Source organism: Silene latifolia, chromosome X, assembly GCF_048544455.1.
Source record: "Silene latifolia isolate original U9 population chromosome X, ASM4854445v1, whole genome shotgun sequence".
Classification (NCBI taxonomy): Eukaryota; Viridiplantae; Streptophyta; class Magnoliopsida; order Caryophyllales; family Caryophyllaceae; genus Silene; species Silene latifolia.
The window spans coordinates 9,234,054-9,260,065 of record NC_133537.1 but is presented as its reverse complement, the minus strand read 5'-3'; the positions used below and the strand labels follow the sequence as shown (position 1 = coordinate 9,260,065).

General features: G+C 35.8%; 1 protein-coding gene and 1 long non-coding RNA gene across 7 annotated transcripts; one reads left to right on the top strand and one right to left on the bottom strand.

Annotated features, from left to right (window-relative positions):
• Positions 1-1,015: 1,015 nt before the first annotated feature.
• On the bottom strand, positions 1,016-16,014 carry LOC141622780 (uncharacterized). 6 transcript variants are annotated; one of them, XM_074438792.1, is made up of 16 exons: positions 13,139-16,014; positions 12,570-12,618; positions 11,652-11,993; positions 11,437-11,566; positions 10,823-10,904; positions 7,833-8,786; positions 7,420-7,524; positions 7,022-7,075; positions 6,433-6,511; positions 6,267-6,339; positions 5,894-6,087; positions 5,212-5,365; positions 2,562-2,607; positions 2,184-2,255; positions 1,798-1,986; positions 1,088-1,317 (listed from the first exon to the last, which is right to left on the bottom strand). In XM_074438792.1, exon 1 carries the CDS (start codon positions 15,919-15,921, stop codon positions 13,819-13,821), a length of 2,103 nt encoding a protein of 700 aa, XP_074294893.1. In that variant the 5' UTR covers positions 15,922-16,014; the 3' UTR covers positions 1,088-1,317; positions 1,798-1,986; positions 2,184-2,255; positions 2,562-2,607; positions 5,212-5,365; positions 5,894-6,087; positions 6,267-6,339; positions 6,433-6,511; positions 7,022-7,075; positions 7,420-7,524; positions 7,833-8,786; positions 10,823-10,904; positions 11,437-11,566; positions 11,652-11,993; positions 12,570-12,618; positions 13,139-13,818. The 6 variants fall into 6 exon arrangements, 5 of the variants coding, with proteins under 5 accessions (XP_074294893.1, XP_074294891.1, XP_074294894.1 ...); XM_074438790.1 differs by lacking the exon at positions 1,798-1,986; XM_074438793.1 differs by lacking the exon at positions 1,798-1,986 and having other exon boundaries at positions 5,212-5,339.
• A 3,861-nt stretch (positions 16,015-19,875) lies between these two features.
• On the top strand, positions 19,876-24,005 carry LOC141621191 (uncharacterized). The gene is made up of 4 exons (XR_012532141.1): positions 19,876-20,410; positions 21,069-21,199; positions 21,305-22,755; positions 23,410-24,005. It is a non-coding gene; the product is annotated as an uncharacterized LOC141621191 (long non-coding RNA).
• Positions 24,006-26,012: the final 2,007 nt, after the last annotated feature.

The following is a 26,012-nucleotide window of genomic DNA, read 5'->3' as shown; positions in this document are numbered from 1 at the left end:
TTTTACACCCTCAGACTTACATGTTAGCGTCGCGAGATTTAACTAAATCGGTTTTTAGTGGTAACTCGACTCCATCTATAATATGCAAATATGAAAGTGCCCTTGAAAAAGGATTTAAAAGCAAATTGAATTGATTAATTGATTATGGTGTAGTGGAGTTGGTCAAATTGGTCGGTCATGCAAAACGAGGCTGGTACTCAGAAAGATCCGAGCTTGCGTGGTCGAATGTTGAAGCACGTAGACGCAAAAAAATAAGAACGTGGTCTAGAATGCAAAGGGAGAAGAGAAGGGCGGACACTCACGTGAGAAATATGTGAGGCCAAAGGTCTCAATTTATACTAATCACGGAATCAGAGTTTAGGAAAGGAGAGAAAGATCCGGAAATAACCGACTTAGGTTAAACGCGGAAACTTGGACAAAAAGAAAACCTTGAGGAAAGGTGCAGCAGGTGCTACGTCCCTTGGAAGAGGCGCAGCATTTGCTGCGTCCTTTCCCTAGCGGTCTCCTCCTGCGCAAGAAAGCGCATTTGACAGTCTGTCGTATTTTAGGCATAACTTTCTCTACAAGACTCGAATTAAGGTTATTTTAGTAGCGTTGGAAAGCTAAGAAAGAGATCTAGAAATTTCTGTGAAATAGGCCTGACCCAAAAAAGTCGTTATCACCTCGTAAAATGGGCCTAAAAGTCGGGTTGTCATTTTAGTTAAATGAAATGCACATTTTGTAATGCAAACTTTAAATTTAGCCCAATGAAGTGACATGGGACTCAAAATGAAATATAATCTCAACATTTTATGACATCCTAACCTTATGTAGACAAGGACGTTGTTTTGACTCGGGATTTGACGGTTTTAGGAAATGAAGACGCTTTTTGATCCGGACTCCAAATGTACTCTAATTACTGCCAAAACGACCGTAATGACACCTAGATGACAACCAAGAGGTAGACACAAGTATTTGAGTTACCTTTTATTAACCGATTTACGAAACGTCATAAAATCGCGACATATGCTAAACATGCGGCCCAATCATCACTGGGTGTTTGGCGGGAGGTGCAGAAACGAGGTGTCTACAAGTATTAACAGTGATCTAAGTTTAGAAAGTAGTCTTTTACCAAATCTATTGTTCGTCTTCTGTGCACATGTAGGTACCCCTGCAGTCTTGCTTTCATATACTTGAAAATGGACAATGGATACAAAATACGACTACAATTGACCAGCTTTTTCCGGAATTTTCATCTTAAATACGCGATACTTGGTTGAACACCCACCTCAGTACCTGTATTTTCTTCTCAATGTTGAAAATGCAGTCTTCTCTTTCCTGCATAAAAGTTATGTGTATTTATGGTAAGTCTAAGATTAAAAAAAAAAAATTGCAAGGGCATAATGCCTTGTTAAGCTGGCTAGAGTCAGATTATTTTCGAGATGTATAAACAATTTATATATTGTAAACAGATTAACTGGATATGGAAGCTAGTTATGGCGGGTGAAGAATATAGAAATTGTGCATTGATGCATTTCATTCCAAAATCCCATGGCCAAAACCGATTTCCAGAGCTGTTTTTTAAAATGCTACGCGAGAGTTAGAATTGGATATGGAGCACACAAGTGCATGCATTGAGTAAAAGGTTGTTGCTTTCACTTTCATAATCCTTTCTGCGTTCTCAGTGAACGCGGTGAAAATTAAATATCCAGTCTCGTCGGTTGCCTCAGATGTTATGGTCATTCTCCATGTACCAAATGCTTGGTGAGTTGGAGACTGGGTTGTGTGGATGTAATTTGCAACAATAGATAGGATTACCTTGGGGCGGAAATAACCCTTTCCTGCATGAAACAGTGCACGTATATGCAACACCTACTTCTTCAATGTTGTCTCCCGTGCCACAATTGGTACAACCGAGGTATAAGTGTACACGAAGGCGGTTCGAGAAAACCAAAACAAACCAAGCACAAACTCTCTTTTACACACTTTCTCCCTTCCCTTCCCTCCCTAGGAAAGATGAGATATGATTTAAGACGAGATATCAAATTTATATGATTTAAGAAAGATGAGATTTCAAATTTATCAAGAGGAAGAAATATGCCCAAGGCCATATAGGTCCGACACTGACACTAACATTAGGAAACGCATGAAAAAAGGCCCTCTCATAGGGCGTGTGGGAAGCTAATGTTCAAAATAATACTCACCTCCGAATAACCACATCTGAAGTTGGGATTTTCTTTTGCTCATCGTCGTCCATCTTTGTAATTCCTTTTTTCCTATACAAAACCTCGTGTTAGAGTCTATGAAATTGATAAGGTTAATGAATATTTATCAGTTATTAAGTTCTCAAGTTCCCAAGAAGAAAATTTTGACAATTTTGAGAGGTCTGAACAAATGATGATCATTGTTATATTACCTTATGTACATTATTCTGTCTATAGGGTTTTGTTGAAAAAATATGGAAAAGGTTTTATTGTATACAAATCATATTTTTTAGCACAAAGCAATTAATTGTTTTACAATATTATCGAGCCACATAGATCCGCCAATGGTTGAGACCTTGGATGGAGAGCAAAACTTACATGATTGAAGGTGGCTGAGAAAAGCTCAACTTGCTCTCGCTCTCACCTAATACAAAATTAAACAGAAATCAGAACAATCAACAAAGATAATCTTATCTTATCCAAATGTCTAGTAATAAAGATAAACGCCATCAAAGAAATTCAGCAATCTCCCAATTTTATATAAAGATGGGTTAATCAGGTCACAATCCCTCCCCTTTTTTTTCTTTTTTTTTACAAAAAGTCCATAAATTTGTTCAAGCTACAAGCCGAGATCAGACCTTCACTCCTACATTTAAAATTCACACAAACCTGCAAGCCAATTAAACACTTCAACGCTCAGGGAAAAAACATCAACAACATTTATCGTTTGTTTCCCGGCACACCAACAACTTCCCGGCACACTAACAACTATGGCTAGATTTGCCGCCTCTAATCAATAATTACGATGTATATATAAATCCGACACATTGTCCTCCAAACAAAGAAACCAATTTATGTCCTGGTGGGAATTGGCCAAATGTTCAGAGTCTGAGAGACAAACAGACTGTGATGAATCCAGCAAGTTGCCAGTAAAATGGCTGTCAATCAGCTTCTATAAATAATGATTTTTTTAGAAGATTAAAAGAGACCAAAAAGGATGGTATCTACAAGAGTATATAAATAATGAGAGAAAAATAAAAGCTTACAATGTGATGAGATTGGTAAGTCAAGAGCTACTATCGGGGATGCTTTCTGTTTAATTGTTATTGTTATTTGAAAGAAAACCGACATGGCAAAGATGACCATATGTGTTAAGTTCATGAACACAGGTCTTGAGGTACGGTACATAAAAGGGAAAAAACGTTACAAAGCTCTAAGCTCTAGGCGTTTTTGAAATGGCTTCCATAGGCCTTCTCATGAAAAAATGGAACATATCATAAAACATGAAACCAACTCTATCACATTCCAATGATGGTTGCCTAATTTGTGCAAGCACCACACGTCAAACCACCAACCACTAATGGATTCAAAGCGTAGAATGACAAATTAATGCACAAAGAAGTTATTGATTATGGAAAGGGCCCGACCACCATCAATGAAGCAATCATAGCTTCTAAATAGGAATTAAGTCGGGAATGTGGAGAGTTGATGAGTAGTAGTTGAGGTTAGATATGGAGGTGCTGCCCTATTACGAGATTGGAGAAAAGAGCATATGACATGAGACAATGTGTTGTAAAGGGAGTGTAGAACGTACTTCCTTTGTGAGTGGATAATAATATGCAACAACAGCACACACCTAGCGCACAAGCCCCAATATTTATACTAACATAATTTACATATATGAATAATAGATTAAAGTGCTCGAGTTTGTGTTTTCAGGTCAACTCAATTCCGTTCTCAACGTCAAACCACTCACGTACACGTAAATAACATCTGTGTAGCACTAATTCCACAACAATTAATGTTCAGTTAGAATAGCAATCTCTCATCCCAACAATTTAATAGGTTTTGTTAACAATAAATAATTGATTTGACGCCATCATAGCTAGGATTATCATGTAAAATGATGAATATAATAGATTCAATGCTACCATAGTTACCCGGGTGTTAAAGATTTGTAACTATCATAGTTACTCAGACACTGTGTCCGGACAGGCCACCTGGCTCAAGGCTGTTCAAACGACCATTTGAAATGGAGCTAACGTTATAATACATTTGTTTGAGACAAATGATAGCATAATACACATATAGTCCAGATGTATGCCAGATTCAAAATTTATCCCAACATAATGCCATTCTCTTTCAAAAAGCAACCTCTTGTCCAAGAATGAATGGCATAATCGTTTGTCCAATGTTATGTGGGAGAAGAAAATGAGTGATTCAGAGAGATGGGTGATGGGAGTTTGTGAGTGACGCGAGAGGACCAAAAACCACATTTCAAACGAAGGGTAGAGATTGAAAGGAGATGTTCTACGATGAGGAAGGGAGATGAAGGGACTGTTCATAAGAGTTAGTAGCATAAGAGAATTCAAACTGACATTGAGCGGTAGCTCATGCTAAAACAACAACAATGATGAGGAATGCATCACATAATTCCAACCTCAGGCCTCTCACCAACGACAAACCCATGGCCTGTGCTAAAAGGAGGTGTGTCGACATGCATAAAGTGTGCACACAACCCATTAATCTAAAAGGAACCTAAAAGTCGTACGAACTAAACAAAGAGGATCTTTCGGATAGCAAGTGCGTGGTAGCAATTAATGTAAATTCAGCATTAGTAATTCAGGAGTCATAACAAGTCCAGTCATTTTTTTTAAAAAAAAAAAGAAAGAGATAAGGACAAAAGCAGCTTTACAGCAAACAACTATCATAATTTACGGTTACAGAGACAACACAGTCCTTCCTTAGATCAGGGAAATGACGGACGGGCTGTAGGCACATTAAACACCCCTCAAACCAAAAAAAACACCACAAAGGGCGCTTCACGAAGCAGCAGCAACACAGTTAGAAAGCAAGACAGACGACTCAATCCACTCTTTAGAAGCGTCACAAACATCAACAAATTTCATCCTAGTAATAATAACAATAAAAATTGTAATAGTATTAATAACCAGGAAACAAAATGAGAGAAAAAAAAAAGATCGATAATGGAAATACGGAAAAACCCGAAAACAAAGAGTAAACTAACCAATAACGGAAGAAGAAAATCGATAGTGGCCCAGAAAAAATAAGTAGTCGTCATCATCAGCAGCACCGATCGTCATCGTGGTGTGGTGTGAGCGTTGATAGAAGAGTGAAGTGAAGAACGAAGGAGACCTGCAAGCAGAATTGGTAAACCGCGGCTGAAAAGAGGGAAACATCCATTAATTAGCACAACAATACTATCTATAATACGAGATCATCAATAGCAGTAGCCTTAAAATGAGCAGAATAGCGGAAATAAGGGTAATTAAATTGCAATTGATGTTGAAATTGAAACCCTAATTTAGAAAAAAAAAGGGAAGTTATATTTTCGTGAAAAGGGACAAAATCATTTGTGCATCTATTCTACACATAAACCCCATTTAGTTTATATGATCAAAATAAAGAACATACATAGCTGAAAGAATCCATAGATTACCAAGACAACCAAGTTGAACTAAGACAAAACAAAAATTGATTAAAACCTGGAAACAAAGACATGGGCTACGAAGTGAGAAAGAGAGAACGCAAAGTGCTAGAATATCAAGGGTTTTATCTGATCTTATTCAAAAACGTTAGGTTTTAGTGGTTATAAAATTGGCGACGGCTGCCAAAAGACATTACCTTTTGAGTCAGAATACAAACTATCAGAAAATTCCGTCTCACTAAATAAAGGAGATTCATAATACCTGCTACGATCATAATCACGGCCATAATCCCTAGAGCGTTCCCCAGATCGGCGCCGATTTTTAGCATTTCTATATCCCCATTGTCGTAACCACAATCTCTGCCACCATACCTATCACAATCTCTGCTTCTGCGATCACCCCGATCCCTATCCCTGCTGGATGCTCGTTCATGGTTATGGCTGCGTTCTCCGGACCTGCAAGATAAAATGAGAAATAAGTTCGAATTAAAGTTTGTAGAATTGGTCTTTTTTCAGAAAACCGAACGCAGCGTTTTAGGAAACCCAAGCTGGAGATGACCCAAGCTACAAAAACATTGTAGCATTAAGGAGAACAGATATATGGCCTGAAGAGCAAAGATATAAGAATGAGGCACCTTGGAAAGGTTTCCAAGAGATGTGAGTGGCAGGAACAATGTAGGATATAGCGGAGTAGTTAGATCAAAGATTCTGCAAAAGACGTGATGAAAAGTGATTAAGCTTGGAATATTCAACCACAAACAAATTTAGGAAAAAAAAAAGGCATAGCTGATAATCAGTCACCTTCCAGCACTACCAATGAAGTCGGCATACATCCGCCATTGTTTTGGATCATCATCAAACAAACTTCCAAAACGCCCACCTGAATAAACGAATATAAATGTTTCAGGACTGCTGATCTGACAAGCAAGTATTTAGTTGAGCAATTTCTGCAACTCCAGACCAATGATTATCGTCCAACAGCTCCAATGCCATCCTTTGAGACCCATATGTGGATGGAGAAAGCAGCTCGAGTCCAATCAAAGTTAAAAATTTACCACTTTCCATTTTTACACAAGGAAATATGTCGGTGAAACCTAATAATTCAAAGGCTAATTTCCGACTTCCAATTACCCCTCTCCCCTGACATTCAAATACTCAAACAAGACAGTCTCAAACAAGTTTTCTGTGAGCGCTCTTCATATATGGTACGGAACACATTTATAAGTTTGATATGATCAACTTGTGAATAATTATATCTCAGTCTTAGTATGTGAGGCAGTCTCTTGGTTGCTAACTGATCTTTTTAATTGTGCCACTGAAATGGCAGTAGAGAACACAAGTGAGACGTCTCTTAGGAGAATAAATAACAATTGAGAGTTTTAGCAATCACCTTATTGCCGCCGCAGAAGCTGCAGCAGAGTTTCCTGAGAATGACCAACTCCAACTGCCTGAAATGTTAAAGATTTGTTGATTGAAACAAAATCTCAGAGGAACGTATAAAAAAAAGTAATATTGCTGGTCGAACACAAGACTTAGTTTCACGCTTTCTAAAACCTGAAAGATTAAAATACTATCACAAAATATGATAGCAAAATAAGATGATAGCATTAGAAGAAAAATTTGTGGGTGATCAACATTTAGTGTGGTAGCATAATGGTCAGAGAATGGGAATTGGTCTGCGTGTTTTATAACTACCACAAGTGTTTTTGATTCTAAAGGATAGCGAGCAAAGAGAATGAAAAGCAAATTTAGTAGCGAGGGAAGAGAAAAAGTGGCTGTTTGAGAAACATGCCTTAAGGAGGCTTAATGTAACCAAAGCATGACACATCCATCCAGTGACATTGGTAGGAAACTGCCATAACATGTACTCCAAGTAATCATCAGATACAGATCCTGCAAGTCGGTAAAAAGAACTTATAGATGGACTGGAATCACATAGATTGGTAATGACAAAAGATCTGCAGTACACGCTACCTACCACATCATCAGATATCTAAGAAGTGAGAAGAGTAAAAATGTAAAAATAAGGGAATATTCCCATAAGGAAATTTTAAGAAATTTAGAAAATGGCTTATATTTTTTTGTTATGATGTACGATGACTTGATATCCCCGGGGAACTAAAGAATTCTTCTGGTGCTCACAAGAAAGAAATTAATACTAAAGTATTGATGATTTAAAAAGATCAAGTAACTAATCTGACCTGGAAATCCAGCGGGCAAAATAAAATCTTTGATGTCATCGGGAAGCCATTGTAAGTTGGTTGCATAATCTGGGGTGCGCAGCTTATCTTCGACGCTTTGCTGGTCAATAAATGTTTGCTTACTGAACTCTTCACCCCAAACATACCTGCTTTCATGCCACTCAGAAAGACAGGATTATGACAACATTCTAAAATGAGAATATTTCTCAAAAGAAAAAGGGGAAAACTTGGATGTTGCCCTATGTTTGGTTTCATTAAAGTTTACGAGGCAAGTTTTAAGAGATTAAATGAATATCTCTTTAATTTTATAGTCGGACTTCAATAAAATACAGTAGTAGTAGAAATCAGTATGACTATGACAGGATTACTCCCTTTTTACATGAACTACCAAGTACCAACAGTGAAAATGAAATTGGTAAGATTGAACATTATTAGACACAGCAAATGACCATTTTTGCTATTTATAGTCATGTACCAATTAAATTCTATTTTTGATGGTCAAACCACCAGAATCTTAAGACACTTTACACCATATGGGAATGCTTATAGTTAAAGGCAAGGACAATGTGGTCACGCCACCAGAATCGCATGACAGTCTACACCATATGGGAATGCTTGTAGTCAAGGGCAAGAACAAACATTAGACATTAGTAAGTATAGACGCTACGATATATTGGATCTCCTAACAAGCGAAAAGAGGGAGGGGGAAGAAAGGCCTAACTCTAAAGAATACACCTTGATCACCAAAACAGATGCCCACAAATGCTGATTTGGCTATCCTTTTGCTAAACTTGTACTGAACTACACTTCATTTTGTGCATCTTTCTTCAGTGTTAAGCAGTCATTTACTAAACTTGCTTAATTATGCTTACTTAACTTAGGAGAAGTTAAGCAAAACTAACTTATACACGGTTAGACATAAGTTTACGCCTAGAGTGAATACACCACAAGTACCTGAATGCACACCAGTAAAAAAAAAAAATTATCTTCACATAACCAATTTGTCCATAATCAAGAGCTAACAAATAAATGTGATATTAAGTTCTTAACTAATGGAAGACCAACAATTGAAGAAAATAAGGAAACAGCAAAGAAACCTTTTTCAGAAGAAAACCAATAGTTAATAGAAAAAAGTTGGAGTTAGGCAGGTAGCTACATGAAACAAATGTAGAAAAACACAAGTAAAATCAATTTTTAGAAGACCACTTTTAATACTCCGTACAATTCTTTTTGTATCGATAAATCAGCTTCCAGCATCTTATTTGTTAAAAGAAACTAACAATACCATACAACAATGACAAAGTATAAAACAAATTAAAAAGATACACATGAATCGGGCATTTTCTATATTAAAATCCAATCCAATTATTCTTTAAAATAAGTAAAAATTGAACCATTCGAAGGTAAGTGGGGCAGTTAACTTGAACCTCCATCTTCCCACCACTAGATTCTTCTTCAATCTTACACGGACCATATGTGGGAGTTGTTAGTTTTCGAAAATGAGTGAGAAAATCAAGAGAAAAAGGCCAGGAAAAGATTATTGAGGAATAGAGACAGGGAGGATATGGGGGAGTATCTGAGTAGTGTGGTGGCTGCTATAACAAATGTCGTTTGCACATTTTAGGGTTTGCCTCTTAGATGTGAGCGGGAAATTTTTTTACGTAGGAGTGACACGTGTATAGGTTAGTATTTAGTGGTTCCTCTATTATACTTGTATATGGATAAAGGCCGCTTTTGAGGACCCAGCAAAGCTTGATAACATGGTTCGATGAACCTTTTCATTCACAAGTAGCAAGGTAGCAGTATAAATGTCACCATCACTAGACTTGCTTCCCCTGCATATATGCATTTGATATGAATCTGATGATATAATTCTCCTCTATGGTACTTGGACACACTTCAATTTTAGTACATGTTGACTGCCGCTACAACATTCCTTCCAATAAAAAGTAACTCGGACACTACATTCCGTGTCAGTGTTGAAATACTTTTCAACTGACATTTTGATGGGTTAATAGGTCGGATATAAAGGGGAAAAAACATGTACACAAAAACAAACCCAACCACAATAACATAAACCCAAGGAAATGACAATGTCAACAGAGATTATCGTTTGAGTTTGAGAAGAAAAGTGTAGACATAAGAGAGAAACACATTTTCCTGTGTTCCGAAAACTACTCCAGAAAAAAATCCTAAACTAAAAATGCCCTCACTCATGAGATTTCTACTTTGTGTTTTTAATATTGTTTAGAACCTGAAGACAAAAGTGTCTCTTTATCAAATATGCTTAGCATGGCGATCTCTTTCTTATGAAGTTATGCATTAAGCACAAACATTCCTTGCAAGACGTTGAACATTAGTCAGTCACTACAATAAACTTTTTTATTGTAAAGTGGTTCCGAAATTTAGTGTCGAGACTCACAAGTCACAACAATTACAAAAATAGGAGAACCAGTATCTTTGTTAGGTGGGTGAAGAGTTTGGTTACAGAGGTAGCTCCCCTCTTCAGTCAAAAGCCCCGAAGGATCAAACCATCATAACCTCTCCCAATCACAAAAGTAAGGCATTTACACTCAGTTTGTTACGGCCTTGTGCAGAAGTTAACGAATACAGCCTTACTTGCAACTGAACACAAGAATGACTTCAAAACCCAGTTAGACAAGTCTTCCACAATATGAAAGAAAATGATAGAGATAATAAAAAGCCAAATCATAGCATACACTAGATAACAGGACAATAATGACAGGCACAAACAGCAAAGAATTAACTAAAATCCGAGGGCAACAAGAGAAACATTTACACGAAGCCCAACACAGGACATAAATGAAACATATTAACACAGAAGAAGGAACTTCATATAAGGACCCAAAAATGTATGCATGATGCAGTGAAGCATCTCAGGATTAAAATGATTATGTAATATGTATATACCAAAAACCACCTCTCCTTGGTGCATTTTACAAATATAGAAAAGAAAATTGAACATTTACCTAGGGGACATTATTGTAGTATGCAATGTCCTGGCAACAATTTCCCAAATTAGTTATCATCAAGTCGTCAATTTAGAATCTTCTGGAGAAATTCCGGATCATCGTGCGATAGAGGGATACAGAACAACGAAAGAGTGTTAGCATCAGCTTCAAAGCCCTCGTTAACCATTATATCAAGGTAACATAACTCGGGGTTGATGTACTCAACGACATTGTTAACTATATACTGAAAATAGGATAAGTCGTTTGCAGACGACTCATAATGAAAGTTAAGAAAGTGTATAAATTTTAGTGAATTGTTTCTATCACATCATATTCCGTAACTAAGTAATAGTGAATCATTGACTCCATCAAAAATGGAAAAACAACTTCACCAATTGGTAAAGTAAAATGATGAAGATTATTGTCACAGGAAGATACGTGGAAAAACGTGGTAAAAACGTTGAAGACGAAACTTGGGATGCATTTTAAGATGAGTTGTAGATAGTTAACACATGCAAAATCTTGAATTTCAAATAGCAGTACAACCTTTCCAGTAACAAGGTCCTTGGATATGAGACTTGTGACTATGGAAGACAAACAATTGAATTAGACAGCACAAAGAAAAGACTAACCCAAGATATTAGCGCTTGTTTTACATGTGACTAACATATTTTGTTACTTATTGTCAGATTTCGAGGCACCAAGGCACTCTTTCCTGATAGCAGTGTGCTGGTGTTGCTTCCAAATTTGTAGATCTTTGACCTACAATGACAGCATTGTTGAACGAAATTCATCGTAGAAACTTAAAAGAAGTATTCCAAATAATTTAAGAGACCAATCTGATTACCAGAACAAAACTTCTATCTTTGGCGCCTGAGGCGAGGGAAAAATTGTCATAACCAGTGGCACGGACATCATAAGGCTCGTTCAGAATAAATGGTAATGTCGGAAAACGCAGGTAACACTTCTCTTTGATCATCTCTTGCCTCCCCAAGTCAATTTTTTACTGCTCCTTGTCCTCCTTTGATAGGCACTGAACCTTTCCCCTGACGCCAATAACATAAGGACCCCCATGAACGCATAATGTATCAACTAAGATCGAAGGCTCCTCCATTTCTGAGGAAATAGTCCTGTGGCTCAAGCTTCAGCTCTTCTTACTGCTTCCTCTTGTACTTTGTAGAAGCACGGCCTATTTCATAGAGACCAAATACCTCTGAATCAGACCAAAATATCAGCAAAGACTTGCAAAGTAGAAAGTCTAGGAAGCAGCTGCGAATCTGCGACTTCAGTTGAGAGACATTAATAGCAATAATGTGACCCATTTGCATTGGTCTTATTTACACGCATTTAAGACTAGCTTTTGAATGTTACTGTGTAGAAGAGAAGAGCAGAAACGCTGGAATGTATTCATTCTCTAGTGCTCGAACTACTCCAAGAAAGAGTTCCATTTAGATGTCTCTCCTCTCTACTTTCTCTGTTTCGTATTACATTACTTCCCTTCTTTGAAAATATATAATTTCTTTTCTTGAATCTTGGACACAGTTCACACATCATGGTAAAAATTGCCTCTCACCTATAAAAGCATATAAAAAATGCAAGAACATGGTTTTTAAAGTGGTTCGGCAAAATTAATAAGTCCCTGAACAAAATTTGGCCTGTTTTACACGTATTTATTCATTAACTGATAACCGGTCATGCTCGTAAAATTTTTCTTTATAATGCAATCGTCCCAAACGACTTGTAATCAGAAAAGGTGGACAAATACCTTTCCATTTAGAGTTCAGATGAAATGAAAGACATAAGCATCTGATGCCCTGTGAATAAATAAGATATGGTTAAAAGAGGTACTATCCAATGCATACAAAACATGAAACAAATAACTGAGAAGAATTTAAAAGTATGCAAAAGCTACAAAAGAAGGTAACATAGTTATAGAAGGGTTGCTAGCAGCAATCTCAGCAAATCACATACTTCATGCCCATATAGTTTGAAACTGATTAACGTAAATTTATTACTCCCTCTATTCACTGGAATCATACCATTTGATTAAACTACTACTCACGTATAATCAACAAGTGGTATGATTCCAGTGAATGGGAGGGAGTACTTCTTGCGCAACAATAACTCCCTTTAAAAGCACCAATAGTTCATGCTTGCTTTTGAGACAATTCTTAATGTAAATACTATATGCAACTGGTTTAAGGAGTCTCATACTCATTCTCCGCCGCATAAAACACTCTTCAAAAGGAAAGATAAAGTAGTGATAAACTACTGGTTGGAAGAACCAAAATGAAATACATACTTTACTGCCGGGGAAAGAGGATTACTAATTACCGGTTGACTTTTGCAGAACAATTTGCCTTAGAGGTTGATCTTACGGTCTAATCTATTTAGAGCAGCTCCCTCTTCTTTTACTTTCTTGATTTTTTATTTGACATAGCTCAGCAATAACACTGATCGTAGTAGACCGCTTCCTCCTCTTTCTTCTCCATATATGTCACAAACCTTTTATTTCATCCATACAGCCTTCCACCAAGATTCACAACACCCAGTAATTTAAGAAAATAAGAGCACCAGTAAACTTTGTTTGGCGGTCGAAGAGTAAGGTTAGAGTAGTGGCTCCCCTCTCCACTCTCCAGTGACAAGCCCCGAATGATCGAATTCCCGTAACTCCGAACACAGCCCTGTGCAAAAGTTAAAAACAGAGCCCTACTCACAGTACCAACGGAACTCGAGAATGATTTGAAGACGAGTTGGACAAGTAGTAGTGCAATACGTAATATCAAAGAAAACGATCAAAATAGTTGGAAGCCATATCATGGCATACAGTCAGCTAGTAAAGAAGTAAAAACAATCTCGCCTATCTTCATTTAAATAAAATATAAGTATCTAACACAGGGGAACAAGGTATAAGTCACACCTCCTTGAGGAATGACACTGCCTCATCAAGTTGTGAATTCTTACAATAGCCCATCTAGCCAACTCATAGTTGACCAAATCATGAATCTTTAAGTCTACGATAAATGGTTACGGAACAAAGAAAGAGTGATACCATCAGCCTCAAAGCCCTCGTTAACCATTATATCACGAAAACATAATGCATTTCGCAAATTGTCCTTGAAAATGAATCCTCGGATAATTGTATTATAGGTGGTGCCATCAGGAGAGCATCCAATTTGCTTCATTGTGTTTAGGATTCCTATAGCTCTACTCAAAAGACCATTTTTACATAACCCCTTAATCATTGTATTATAAGTTATATGATTGGGTACCATACCTATTGATAGGAGAACAGAGAGGAGATTTTCTGCATCTTTAATATGGCCAGCCACACACAAGCTGTCAATTAGGATATTGTAGATGACAATATCAGGAGCAACTCCATTGGACCCCATCTCCTTGAGCAATGCATTCGCTTCATCAAGTTGTGCATTTTTACATAGCCCGTCTAATAAGGAACCATAAGTGCAAACATTTGGTTTTATTCCATAGATTTGCATGTCATTGACCAGCTGACGTGCCATTGGGATCCAATTAGATTTACACAATCCATCTATGAGTGTGTTATAGCCCACGACATTAGGAAAGCATCCAATTTGCTTCATTTTGTTTAGAAGCTCTATCGCTTTATTCATAAGACCTTCTTTGCACAAGCTGTGAATTAGAATATTGTAGATGTATATATTGGGAGCAACTCTATTAGACTCCATCTCCTTGAGCAATGCCTTTGCTTCATCAAGCTGTGCATTTTTGCATAGCCCGTCTAATAAAGAACCGTAAGTGCAAACGTTTGGTTTTATTCCATTCGTTTTCATGTCGTTGAACAACTGGAGTGCAAGTGGAATCCAATTTGATTTACACAATCCATCTATCAGAGTGCTATAGGCCACGACATCAGGGGCAATCTCTTCCCCAATCATTTCTTGAAAAATGTCAAGGGCTTTGTCAAGGCTTTTAAGTTTAACATATCCATTTATCAGAGTATTATAATTCACAACGTTAGGTCGGCAGCGAGTTTGTACCATTAAATCAAAAACCTCTCTTGCCTTGTCCATTTGGCCGCACAAGCAATACCCAACCAATAAAGCATTATAAGTAAATACATCAGGAGCCATACCTTGTTTAGTCATTATCTGTATAAGGGCATGTGCTTCATCAATCATCATGTCCTTACATTGCATGTGAATAAACATATTATAAGTGGAAACATTAGGTGCAATATTGCTCTCAATCATCCCAACCAACATTTCCTTAGCCTCCGCCTTACGACCTAGATTGATCATTCCTCGAATCAATGTGTTATAGGTGAACACATTTGGATTGATGCCGCCGGTTTTCATAGCTGAAAAGAAGTTCAGGGCCTCGGTTAAGAGTTCATTTTTGCACAGAATATGTATCATGATGTTGTAATTGAAAAGGTCCGAGGGACTAGAATTCATTTGGCGGAGCAAGCGGAAATAAAGGCCATTACCCCCACTAGAATTCATTTGGCGGAGCAAGCGAAGATCACGGGCATTGTCCCCGATCCTACAAAGACCTTTGACCATAGTAACAAAGGTAACTACACTTGGTTGAATGCCAAGCTTAATGATAGCTACAGCCAACAACTTAACAGCGTCGGGAAGCCGGCCATTTTGAATGAGGCCATTGATTAAGGTGGTAAATAAAACATCATCAGACTCAAAGGGATACCCAAGTTTAAGGGACTTGGCAAGGAGAGAAAACCCGAAATCAACACGGCCGACGCGGCAGTAACAATTAGTGAGGATGCCAATGGAATGAGAATTGAGTTGAGTACCGGATAACTCAAGATATCTATAATGAGAAATGACGGTAAAGTGAGGATGTAATCGCTTGAGTTTGAGCATAGCTACTAATAGCCGATTAAAATGGATAATAGAAGGTCGGGGCACAAGAGACATCATCTGGAAGAATAGATTAATAGGAAATTGGAGATTATGAAAACCTAATTGACATTGCTCTCTAACATACCCCATAAACTTACGAGGATCATGAATAGCAATAAGCTTAATATTAGAAGAATTGCAGAAATGACGAGAATTGAAATGGAGATGAGGTTGAAATCGAAACCCTAATTTAGAAAAAGGGGAAGACATTATTCCAGGAAAAAGGAGAAAGAGAAGAAGGAATGATTTGCAGAAACGGCGAGAGATTTGCACAAGTGTTGTGAAATAGAGTAGTAAACCCTGATTGACAGTCTTCTCGTTTTGTAACTTGTTTGCGTACTAAACGACACGTTTCATTAAGAGTAAATGTTTGACGGTCCCCTTGTGCACTTGATAGCCTACGTGCTTGCTAGGAATGTCATTGAGACCGAGCGGTGGTGATGGATATAAGCTCCTCCGTATTTGTACCTGTTAAAGCAATTTTCATATCAGTATCCCCTCCACCACTTATGGCGGGTACACGTTTTCATATCCGTACCTATTCCGTTGGGTGGATATCTATATCCGCCCGATTTACCCACCAACAAATTATGTCATAATTTTTTAGAAACTTTTTTTCATTAATATGTAGTTTAATCACCGTGAAATTGCTCAAATTTTCATTTTTATATTTCCAGTTTAAGATTCCTATATTTTATATAAAAAGAGAATAGGGAGGTGGGGTATTTTGAGTATGCTTCTACCCCTTGACCAGATCATTATCCCCTATTTACTAAAAGAATAGGCGATTCTACCTTTTTTTCCGGCCTAAAAGTTAATCTAGAATTAGGCCTTCTGACTTAAGACACTACACAGGCCAAATGTTCAATCTAAACTATTCCCTAATAAATTTCCACATAAATAGCAAAGTAATCTTAATAGCAATCTGTCTAGCATCTAATCACACTATCAAGCAAATATTCATTGCCAAAAATAAATTTCCTAAATTAATAATTAATCATCATCTAATTATTTTATATATTACGTAAGATTACAGCTATAATTAATAATCATCTAAATATGGGAACTATGTCTAATTATTTTATAATATAATTAATTCATCTAATCATCATCATCTAATTAATCATCATCAAACGTGAGATTACAGGGTTGTATTGTAGTGTGTTGTGACAATATTTTTTCTGTTTTTTTATCACTAAAACTTGGGAGAGACGGCCTCTCACTAAGTTATTAAGAGACCAATCTTTCGTACCATTTTATTTGTATTTCGTACCCCTTTGGTTGTTGATTGTAACATAGTAATTTCGTACCTATTTACATTATAAATGTACCCATTTTATCATTAATCATGATTTGTACCTATTTTATTACCTTTAGTTCCACTTTTTTCTTAAAATTGTACAATGATCTCTCAATAAAGCTTATTAAGACACCGTCTCTCAGGAGACCTACTCTTTTTTTATATAAAATGATTATTTCTTTTTAGTAATATATAGGGCTTTAGTTGCATGTAATGGCAATATTATTTTTAACAATAATTATAGTAGAAGTTAAGCCACTAGATAATTTAAATGTAAGCCAATTGTAGTCAACATCTTTTTTTTACCTAATAATAATATTATATTTTATATTTAAGTAGATCATAAAGTTAAATAAAAAGTATTTTTATTTAATGTCAATAGCTTAATTGTAAATAACTATACGTAACAAAATCTAAAAAATGTCGTGATGTAGCACGGGGTCTAACCTAGTTTACAACCAAGCCACCAACTGTAGCAAGCTTCCTTACGTCTTCACGCATTCCAAGATGATAAATTTCAAGCTCAACTTCACTCGTACCCATAAAGCGACTCCAGAGACGGGTTTTGGCTTGTTTACACTCATTCGGGTCCAAATCTACAATAAATACAAAATAACACAAAGTAGCCAATTCATGGAAGAATAGTATCTTACGGCTTACGCTACTGAAAATGTAAGAGAAATGTGTGCTAATGAATAAAATAAAGTGTTTAAAATAGGCAGGCATCAGACACAATATTATCTCCTAATTAATTCTATACCATAAATACTTTATGCTTATATTATAATTTGTATACAAACAGAATTACAATATTTGTAGTCATATTATTTACCATATACGGAGTATAAGATTCTCAAAAGGTTTGCTATCTATCTCCATTTACTTAAGTAAGAAAATTTTTTCCTCCAAACTTCATTTACTTAAATAAGAAACACAAATGAACATTAAACTATTAAATTTTCATTAAAATATAACTTTATATCAATTAAAACAATTTTTTAATTTGCCTAAAATAAAAGTTTAAATACAAACTGCTAATCTTTGTTAGAAAATGATTTGACGTATACTTTCTGTCTATAAAACAAAAATATAATTGATATTATTTGATTCGTGAAAATAAAAACCATTAAAATAAGTTGAGAAGTTTAAAAAATAAAATCATTAATAAATACATTTCACGACATTTTAAATGTAAAAATGAGTTAATGAATAGTAGATTTATTAAATGTAAAAATAAGTTAATGGCAACATTTTAATTACAACTTTCTCTAACACAACCCTCTACAAATACCTTGTTGTAGCACGAGATCTATACTAGTTATGAAATAATTGTCATATGTTTCGAAGGTTAGATATAAACAATGAAATTGATTTAGTATAATTTTCACATGAATTGTTCACATGTTATTTTAATTAATTGGATATGATTCATTAGAATTGTTTAAAATCACATGAATAGGAATTGTTTGTGTCGATTTGCTTATCTCATATGTATGTCGTGTATGAGTACTATATGACAATTTTTCCCATGTTGAATTAGGGTTTGGTATGAATCATATGCTTTGGTCTTTCACATGTTTAATTTAGTTATAAAATAATTAAATTAGAATTGCATGTTTGTTTAAATTGAGCTAATTATGAAATAATTGGTTTTAATTCGCGAATAATTATTTTTAGATCATGGGAATTGGTTGTATGCTGTATTTTCATGCTTTAGAATTTGTGCAATTTATTTCATATCTTTCGCATTTAATTTGAATCGTTTGGATAACAATTAGAATTAAATTGTGAATAACACGGGTCTGTTGTGGTCAGAATAGGACACATGGTCCGTGCAGTGCACGAGTCTATTTGTTTTGTGTTTATGTCTCTTATTTGTTGTAAATTTATTATTTTAATTGCAGTTTCGATTCCGCAAATTATACAATCAATTATCTAACATGTAAATTATTCCAATCTTGATTCTTATATTGTTACATTGAATTGTTTACATTTGGATTAAATCTCATGTTATCTGTTTATTGGTTTTTATTGCAATTGTTATTGTAATTTAACCCATGTTGTTTGCAGCGCCGCTTGAGTAAGAAGTTTCTTTCTCTCATTTTTGGTTGTTTGTTTGCTAGAATAGCTAATGAACGCACATGCTAAAATAACTTGGAAAAAGTAATTTTTGCATTAAACACCACGTAGAATTAATTGTCACATGTTAGGGTTTAATATGAATGGACGCATATCAACATATACTAGTTCAATTAAATTGGCCATTGTTTGACTTAGTAGAGGCTGTTGTTTACAACGGGCAGGGTTGGGTGTTTGAATGAGCTTCCCAACACGTACTTTCACGCGAATCCATTTTCTCAAAAGGTTTATGAGTTTTCCTTAAAACTCGGTGGCGACTTCAGGTGGTTGAAAAAACCCCGTGGATTATCAAATTCCCACAGCCACATTTTGGCGACTCCGCTGGGGAGTAGTGTAACTTGAAAAGTTAAATAATGGCCATCAATTGAATTAGTATTTCTCTACATATTTTCATGCATAAACCCAATTGAGACTTTAGGTTCGGACCATCTCCCCCTTAGGTCGATTTCAAGGTAAAGAGGAGACGTCCACTATGCCCGATTTAAGTATCAGGTGGTCATTACTGAATCTTCAAGCACTTGTTCTACCATATTACTACGGCCTTATGGGGGACTTGGCTTCTTTGATGAAGTGGGATCATTGGCATAGACCCAATTTAGAAGATTGACCGAGACTTAATTGAGTCTAGGTTCATGCATTCATGCTCGTATGCGAATGACTACTTGCTATGTGAATCCCGTGTCGAGTCTTTTCTTTCTTTTTTTTTTTTTAAAAAAGTCATGTTTTCTTATATCTTATATCTTATATAAAAAGAGAATAGGGGGTTTGCATATTTTTACATGGCCAATACCCCTTGACTCAACCTGTATTTACAGTCAATGCCCTTAACATTATTATTTTATGTTTCTCTTATGTATTACACCGCCTGAAATTTTCCCTTCATCTACCATATTCTATTCTAATTATGTATCCAGAAACTTAGGTTTTGATTTTATCGCATCCATAATCACCCTCAAAATCTCACCTTTGATTTCTTAGATCAATCCAATAATTTCCCCAAAATCAATTTCCAGAAATAAAAAAAAACTCAAATTAAGGTTACACCCGAATCCCCTTAACCACCATCACCACCTACATCACACCGCCGCCATATCCACCGTCTTAGCCGCCGTCGTTGTTGCAGGATGTAGCATCTTCGAATTGATAATGCAGTATATGGACGATGAATATGATATGGAAGAAATCGATGACGATATGCAAGAAGATTTTCGCGACAGAGATGGCGTTTCGGATTCGGATAATGACGAATATGATTTTATGGTTAGTTGTTTTGATTGTTGTAATTTTGCATATTTTTTTTTGATTTTTACCGTAAATTCGTATTTTTGGTTTACTTTCAATCTAAAATTAGTGTGTTTGTTCTGATATTTTGTTCTTTACCGTCTACATACAATTTAACACTTCAGTTGTAACTTAAAACAATCAAAATAATAAAATTTCATCAAATTTTCAAGGAATTTTTGGGTAAGTTTTGAAATTACTCACTTTTTTGTAGATGGGTTGTATCATACAGCATGATGGTATTTTTATTTTGATCTGATTTTGTTAATGATGTTTGATTTGATTGGAAATATTGTTGATATATATGTATGTGTTTGATTTTTAGTTAATCGTTTCATGATTTGCATGCTTTAATTGTTGTTACTATATGGTTAATTTACAAACAATCCTACAAATGTTATTGATGATCCCTTAATCATGCATGAATTCATAAACAATTTGGATTTTATGAAAATAAATAAATAAACATTCAGCTGTGATTGATTTCAAAACTAGAATGATGAAAAGCACTGTCGATGATCTTGGTGGGTTAGGTTTTGGTCTTTTAATTTTTTTAGTTATCTTCTATGTAAACATTAACTTTCAGATTACTGAGAATAGTGAATTTAATTTTGTCACTTCTTTCAAATTTCTGTAGAAGGACAAACAATTGAACTCGAAAGTTTTCATTACAATTCCATTGCTGGCTTGCTGCTACGTTGTCCGCATTCCTTGGTGAAGAGCTACCCTGCTTTATGGTTTTTTGTCGGTCGAGATCGCATTTATGAGGTAATTCATCTGTGATTTTCTTATTTACGTTCTAAGCTGCAAATCGGAAATAATATAGTTGAAGTTTAGTATATGCTGCCCTGAATATAGTATTTTTGCTTATAGGCATACCAAGTGTTCGCTGAAATGTCCCATAGAAAATCACAGCCATTAATTAGGTAATCGAGAGAGGAAACTGTGAAAAAGAAATAGCGGGAATTCCGACTCTGAACAACATGCTGAAACAGAAGAATGTAGACAAGTAGGATTGTAAGACCGTGGCAATTCCAAAAGGTAAAGCTAAATTTGCTGATACAAGGATGGTTAGTCTTTGGTTTAGTCATCCTTGCTTTTGCTTCTTTGTTATTAGTTTTATAAGTGGATCCAACATGGCCAAAGTGAGTAAACACCCTTCATCACCATCTCTTAATTCTTTGGGTTGATTCTTAATTCTACTAACAATAAAACAAAACACGTTCTAGGTAGTAGTTATCGTCCATTTTGCGAGGAATATAGTTTAACACATTTTGTTTAACGAAGTGTTACACCTGTCAAGGTAGTTAGTTCATATTTGATTATTGGTGATCGGTAGCTTGAATGCTTCCCTTGGACTTGTTTTATAGATTCAGCTTTTCATTTTATTTAGTCGACACGGAAAAGTGAACTTGAAGAAGTGGTACTCTCCTTATGCTTAAAAGGAGAGGAGTAAGTTATTTTTTCCATAATTTAGCTAGAGTGTAGCTCCGTATTTCATTCAATCGATTTTCATTGTTACAAGTTGTTTATGAAGGTTCTCTGCAAACTTAGTGATTTGCTTGTCTTATATAAAAAGAGAATAGGGGGGTTGAGATATTTTGAGTGTGCTTCTGTCCCTTGACCACAACCATATTTACAGTCAAGCGACCATATTTTATTTTTCTAAATAATTTTGGCGGTTGTTTCGTTACTCTCTTTCCACATCGTCAAATCTAAGCGGTGCTCTCATAGCTTTAACCAAATTCTTAATCTTCCAGATTAACACTCACATAAGGTATTCGTTTCGGAAAATCGACTTTGAGCAAAATTCTTAGTTACTGCTTCGTTTTACTGCTGTTAATTGCTTGATTTAATTCTCCTTGAAAAAAAATGTTTTTTTTTTCCTTTTTCTGTAACTCAGGTTTTATTTTTAATTTTGTTGGCGATACTTTAAATTCAATATGCTTAGTTTTCGACGTTTACACATGAAACTACCAGCTCTTTCTATAGTGTTATGATACTTTGATCGGTTACTAATTGTGCTTCTTTGTTCATTTCATTACGAGGACTTTGCGGCCGTTTTTTCAATTCGCTAGAGGTGGGACATTTATAGTAATGGTAGCCCTTCAATTGTTATGGGAAAATTGCCAAAGGGAAGTGACAGTATTCTCACTGACTACGTAGTGTCTAATTTTTTTCGTTGTGCAATTCCTCCATGTCAGGTGTCTTACTAATATATGGGGTCATTATCCTTTACCCAGTGGTTCTACTAAATGCTTATTCATTGGTGTCGACAATTGTGCAGGTATGATTACTCTAGATATGGGGCATCTACTTGTAAGGTAGGTTGAAGTTAACAAACATAAGCTTGAAGTTTAAGTTACGATTGACTTCTTATAGAATTTGTGATGGATTTACTGTCAACTTTGCTTTATTTTTTCAAGTAAACAGGTCATCTTCTAAACAAAAACACATGGCTAAATGTGTTATATCACTTATTTCCTAAGTGGGACAATGGATGATACTAATATGGTAATAAATTGCAGGCAAGTGATGCAATATCTGATGCAACTTGCAATGTTGGTATAAATTTATAGTTGTCTGGAAGCTATGGATAATTCTGTGCTTGACTTAACAGCTAGGGAGTTGTTTCACTTGTTATGATGTAGCGATGTTGGATAAAATCGTCATATCTCATAGAGGAATAACTTACTCTCTCTACGTGCTGTTGCATATTCAAATGTAGCGGTGGTGGATAAAATCGCCATATCTCATACAAGAATAACTTACTCTCTCTATGTGCTGTTGCATATTCAAATGGATAAAAACATCTCCGAATCCTTGCTTTTTGATAGAGTTTGATATTTCTTCCCTTAAAACCCTTTAAATTGGAATCTCATACCCACCTTCGTATCTTCGTATCTTTTAATGTCAGTGACGATTCTCTCTCTCTTTTTTTTTTTTTTTTTTTTTTTTTTTTTTTTTTTTATGATTAGGGTATCTGGGAGTGACATACTCGAAGTCTAGAAGCATAGCCTCGGCCCTCAGGCAAATTAACATCCACAAGATTGCTTTTGGAGAAGATTGAATCCACCCAAGTTTTAGCCATTAAATTCTACCTTATTTGCGGGTGTGACACTTCTCTTTAGTCACGTAGAATTGATAAACTTGATGACTATCGAGTACTCCCTCCTATTATATATATATATATATATATTCTTCCCCCTTATTTTTTTTCAAAAAAATTAGAAAATGAATTTTAACCACCCAACACACACTACCTCACATGCCATTGAATTTAAACCACACAAATCAACCTAAAAGAGAAATAAAGAAGAAAACTCGAATAACCGAAAAAGGAAATAGGGAAAAATATATAGAATCGGAAGGAGTATAATATAAGGTGGTTTTAATTACACCGCTCCATGACAACTCTTTGTAGGTTTCCCATTTAGATGATGCATTCGATAGTTTTCAAAACAGTAGGGGAGACTATCAATTTTGAGCGACGATGTTAATGGGTGAAATATTTTACATGAGACATTTGTGTAAATAGAAGCATATGTAAATGTAATTTAAAATGTGCAACGGATGTACTTTGTATATTACTAATATTGTTTGAATAAAGTAAGCGTTTATTTTACTTGACGTCTTTGAATCGGTTTACAGTTTCGCAAAAAAATCAAAAGTTGAATACCGTGTGCGAAGCCGCGGCTTTCCAGCTAGTTATATAAAAAAAAAACGTTTTGTTTTTCGAAATTTGAGTCAAGTTCAACCCATTATTTAGAAAATCTTAGTCCAATTTTTGAAACCCGAACTTTTAAACTTATCTCTTTTGGAAAAAGTATGTTTTCAAGTCAAAATGCTGCCGAATTAGGATTAGAATTTTGACCAAAATAAGCCTTTTATAGCCGGCATGCTGCTCGTTTTTAATTCAATCCTTTTCAATTTTCAAATGAACCATGTTCCAAACCTAACCCAAACCTAGAGTAGAGTTTGAGTCAGTCAGATCAAGTATAGCCTAGTTAGGTTTATGAGTAATAAAGATATACTTTTCATCTCGCTAGATAATATGTTCAAATGTTTTAAGTAATGAATATCATGACTTCATATATATTTGAAGACTTTAGTTTTTTGTTGCTGTTGTAATTTATTGAAAATAGAAGTTTACCTTTACATCCATTATAACCAAATCGATACCTTATCTTAAAGATCATGTAGTTTACATTTGCTAACAACTCTTTTGTGAATGCTGACATACTTAACACGTCATGTTTCCATGGTAATATGTTTGGCGGTCGCAAGCAAACTAATCTTAGACATGTTGTGAGATAAAAGTTAAGGAATTATTTTACTGCGGGGAAAAGCTTTGTCGAACTACTTCATCCATCTAGTATGATGAAGTTGATGTGGAGACAAATAAGTTGTATTAGAAGATTGAAATTTAAAATGTTATTCTACAAATTATAATTATTTGTTTACTTTTATTAAAATACTCATTACAAAAAAATAAAAGGTATACAAATAAACTAGGTAGTTTACCGCGCTTCGCGCGGCCTGTTTTAAAATTTAACTAGTTTTGTGACCCGTGCAATGCACGGGTTTTATCAAGACGCTTCCTTAAAACTTTGTTCTGATACGAAAATTTAATGAAGGGGAAAGAAATAGAGACCAATTTTTTTTCAACTGGTTCACCTTACAGTGTACAACCTGAGCTTGCTCCTCAATTATGTTGACAAAAGTAGTAGTTGGGTTCCAAAGCAGCCAAATCCTCTCATTGGAATGAGAGTTATAATTTGTAAAACTATTGTATCTACTAAATTTATTCTTCAAGATTTTAGAAGCCTTATTTTGCTTAACTCTAGTTTCCAAGAGACCCAAAATGTCAATATTATAATGCTTGAGAAAAGAAATAACCTCTAGATGCTTAAGAGGTTTATTAAAACCTCTAATGTTCCAGGAAGAGATAATCATTGGAGTTTATCAGGAGGATCCTTCCTAGCAGGATTAACAGGGCCAGTATTCACAAGAGAACCAACATCCAAAGATTGGAATCTATTGGGGGAGAGCACTAACACAGCTGCAACCACAGGGGTCTCAGCCACTAAATCAGTAACTCTAGCTTCAGTAGATGTGACTTCTGTCTCAGTAACTACCATCTCAGAGTGGTGCCCTAGCTCATTGCATTCTGAGTGCATTTCTGCTGCAACAGAGGAGATGACAGGAGACTTGGGCAGAGAGGAATGGCCTAGCTCAATACATTTTGAACCAACTTTCTCTCCCAGATCCACTGACACCTCATGAGGAGCAGAGGTATCACCTAGCACATGGCATTCTGAGGCAGTACCCTGACATGGCAGCGCTGGACCAGAGACAACAGGAACCACAACAGGTTAGAAGCCCTATGAGCGCCAGCATTCTTATGCTTTGCGGAACCCTTAGGACCAGTAGTTTTTCCAGCTTTCTGAGTCTTTTAAGCATCCTGAGACTTAGAATCCTGGGGGTCAGGGACAACATGCTTTTTCTTCTTACAGGAAGAGTCAGTGTGGCCAAGTTTCTGACAGGGCACCCACTTATGACAACTCTCTGGACAGACTGA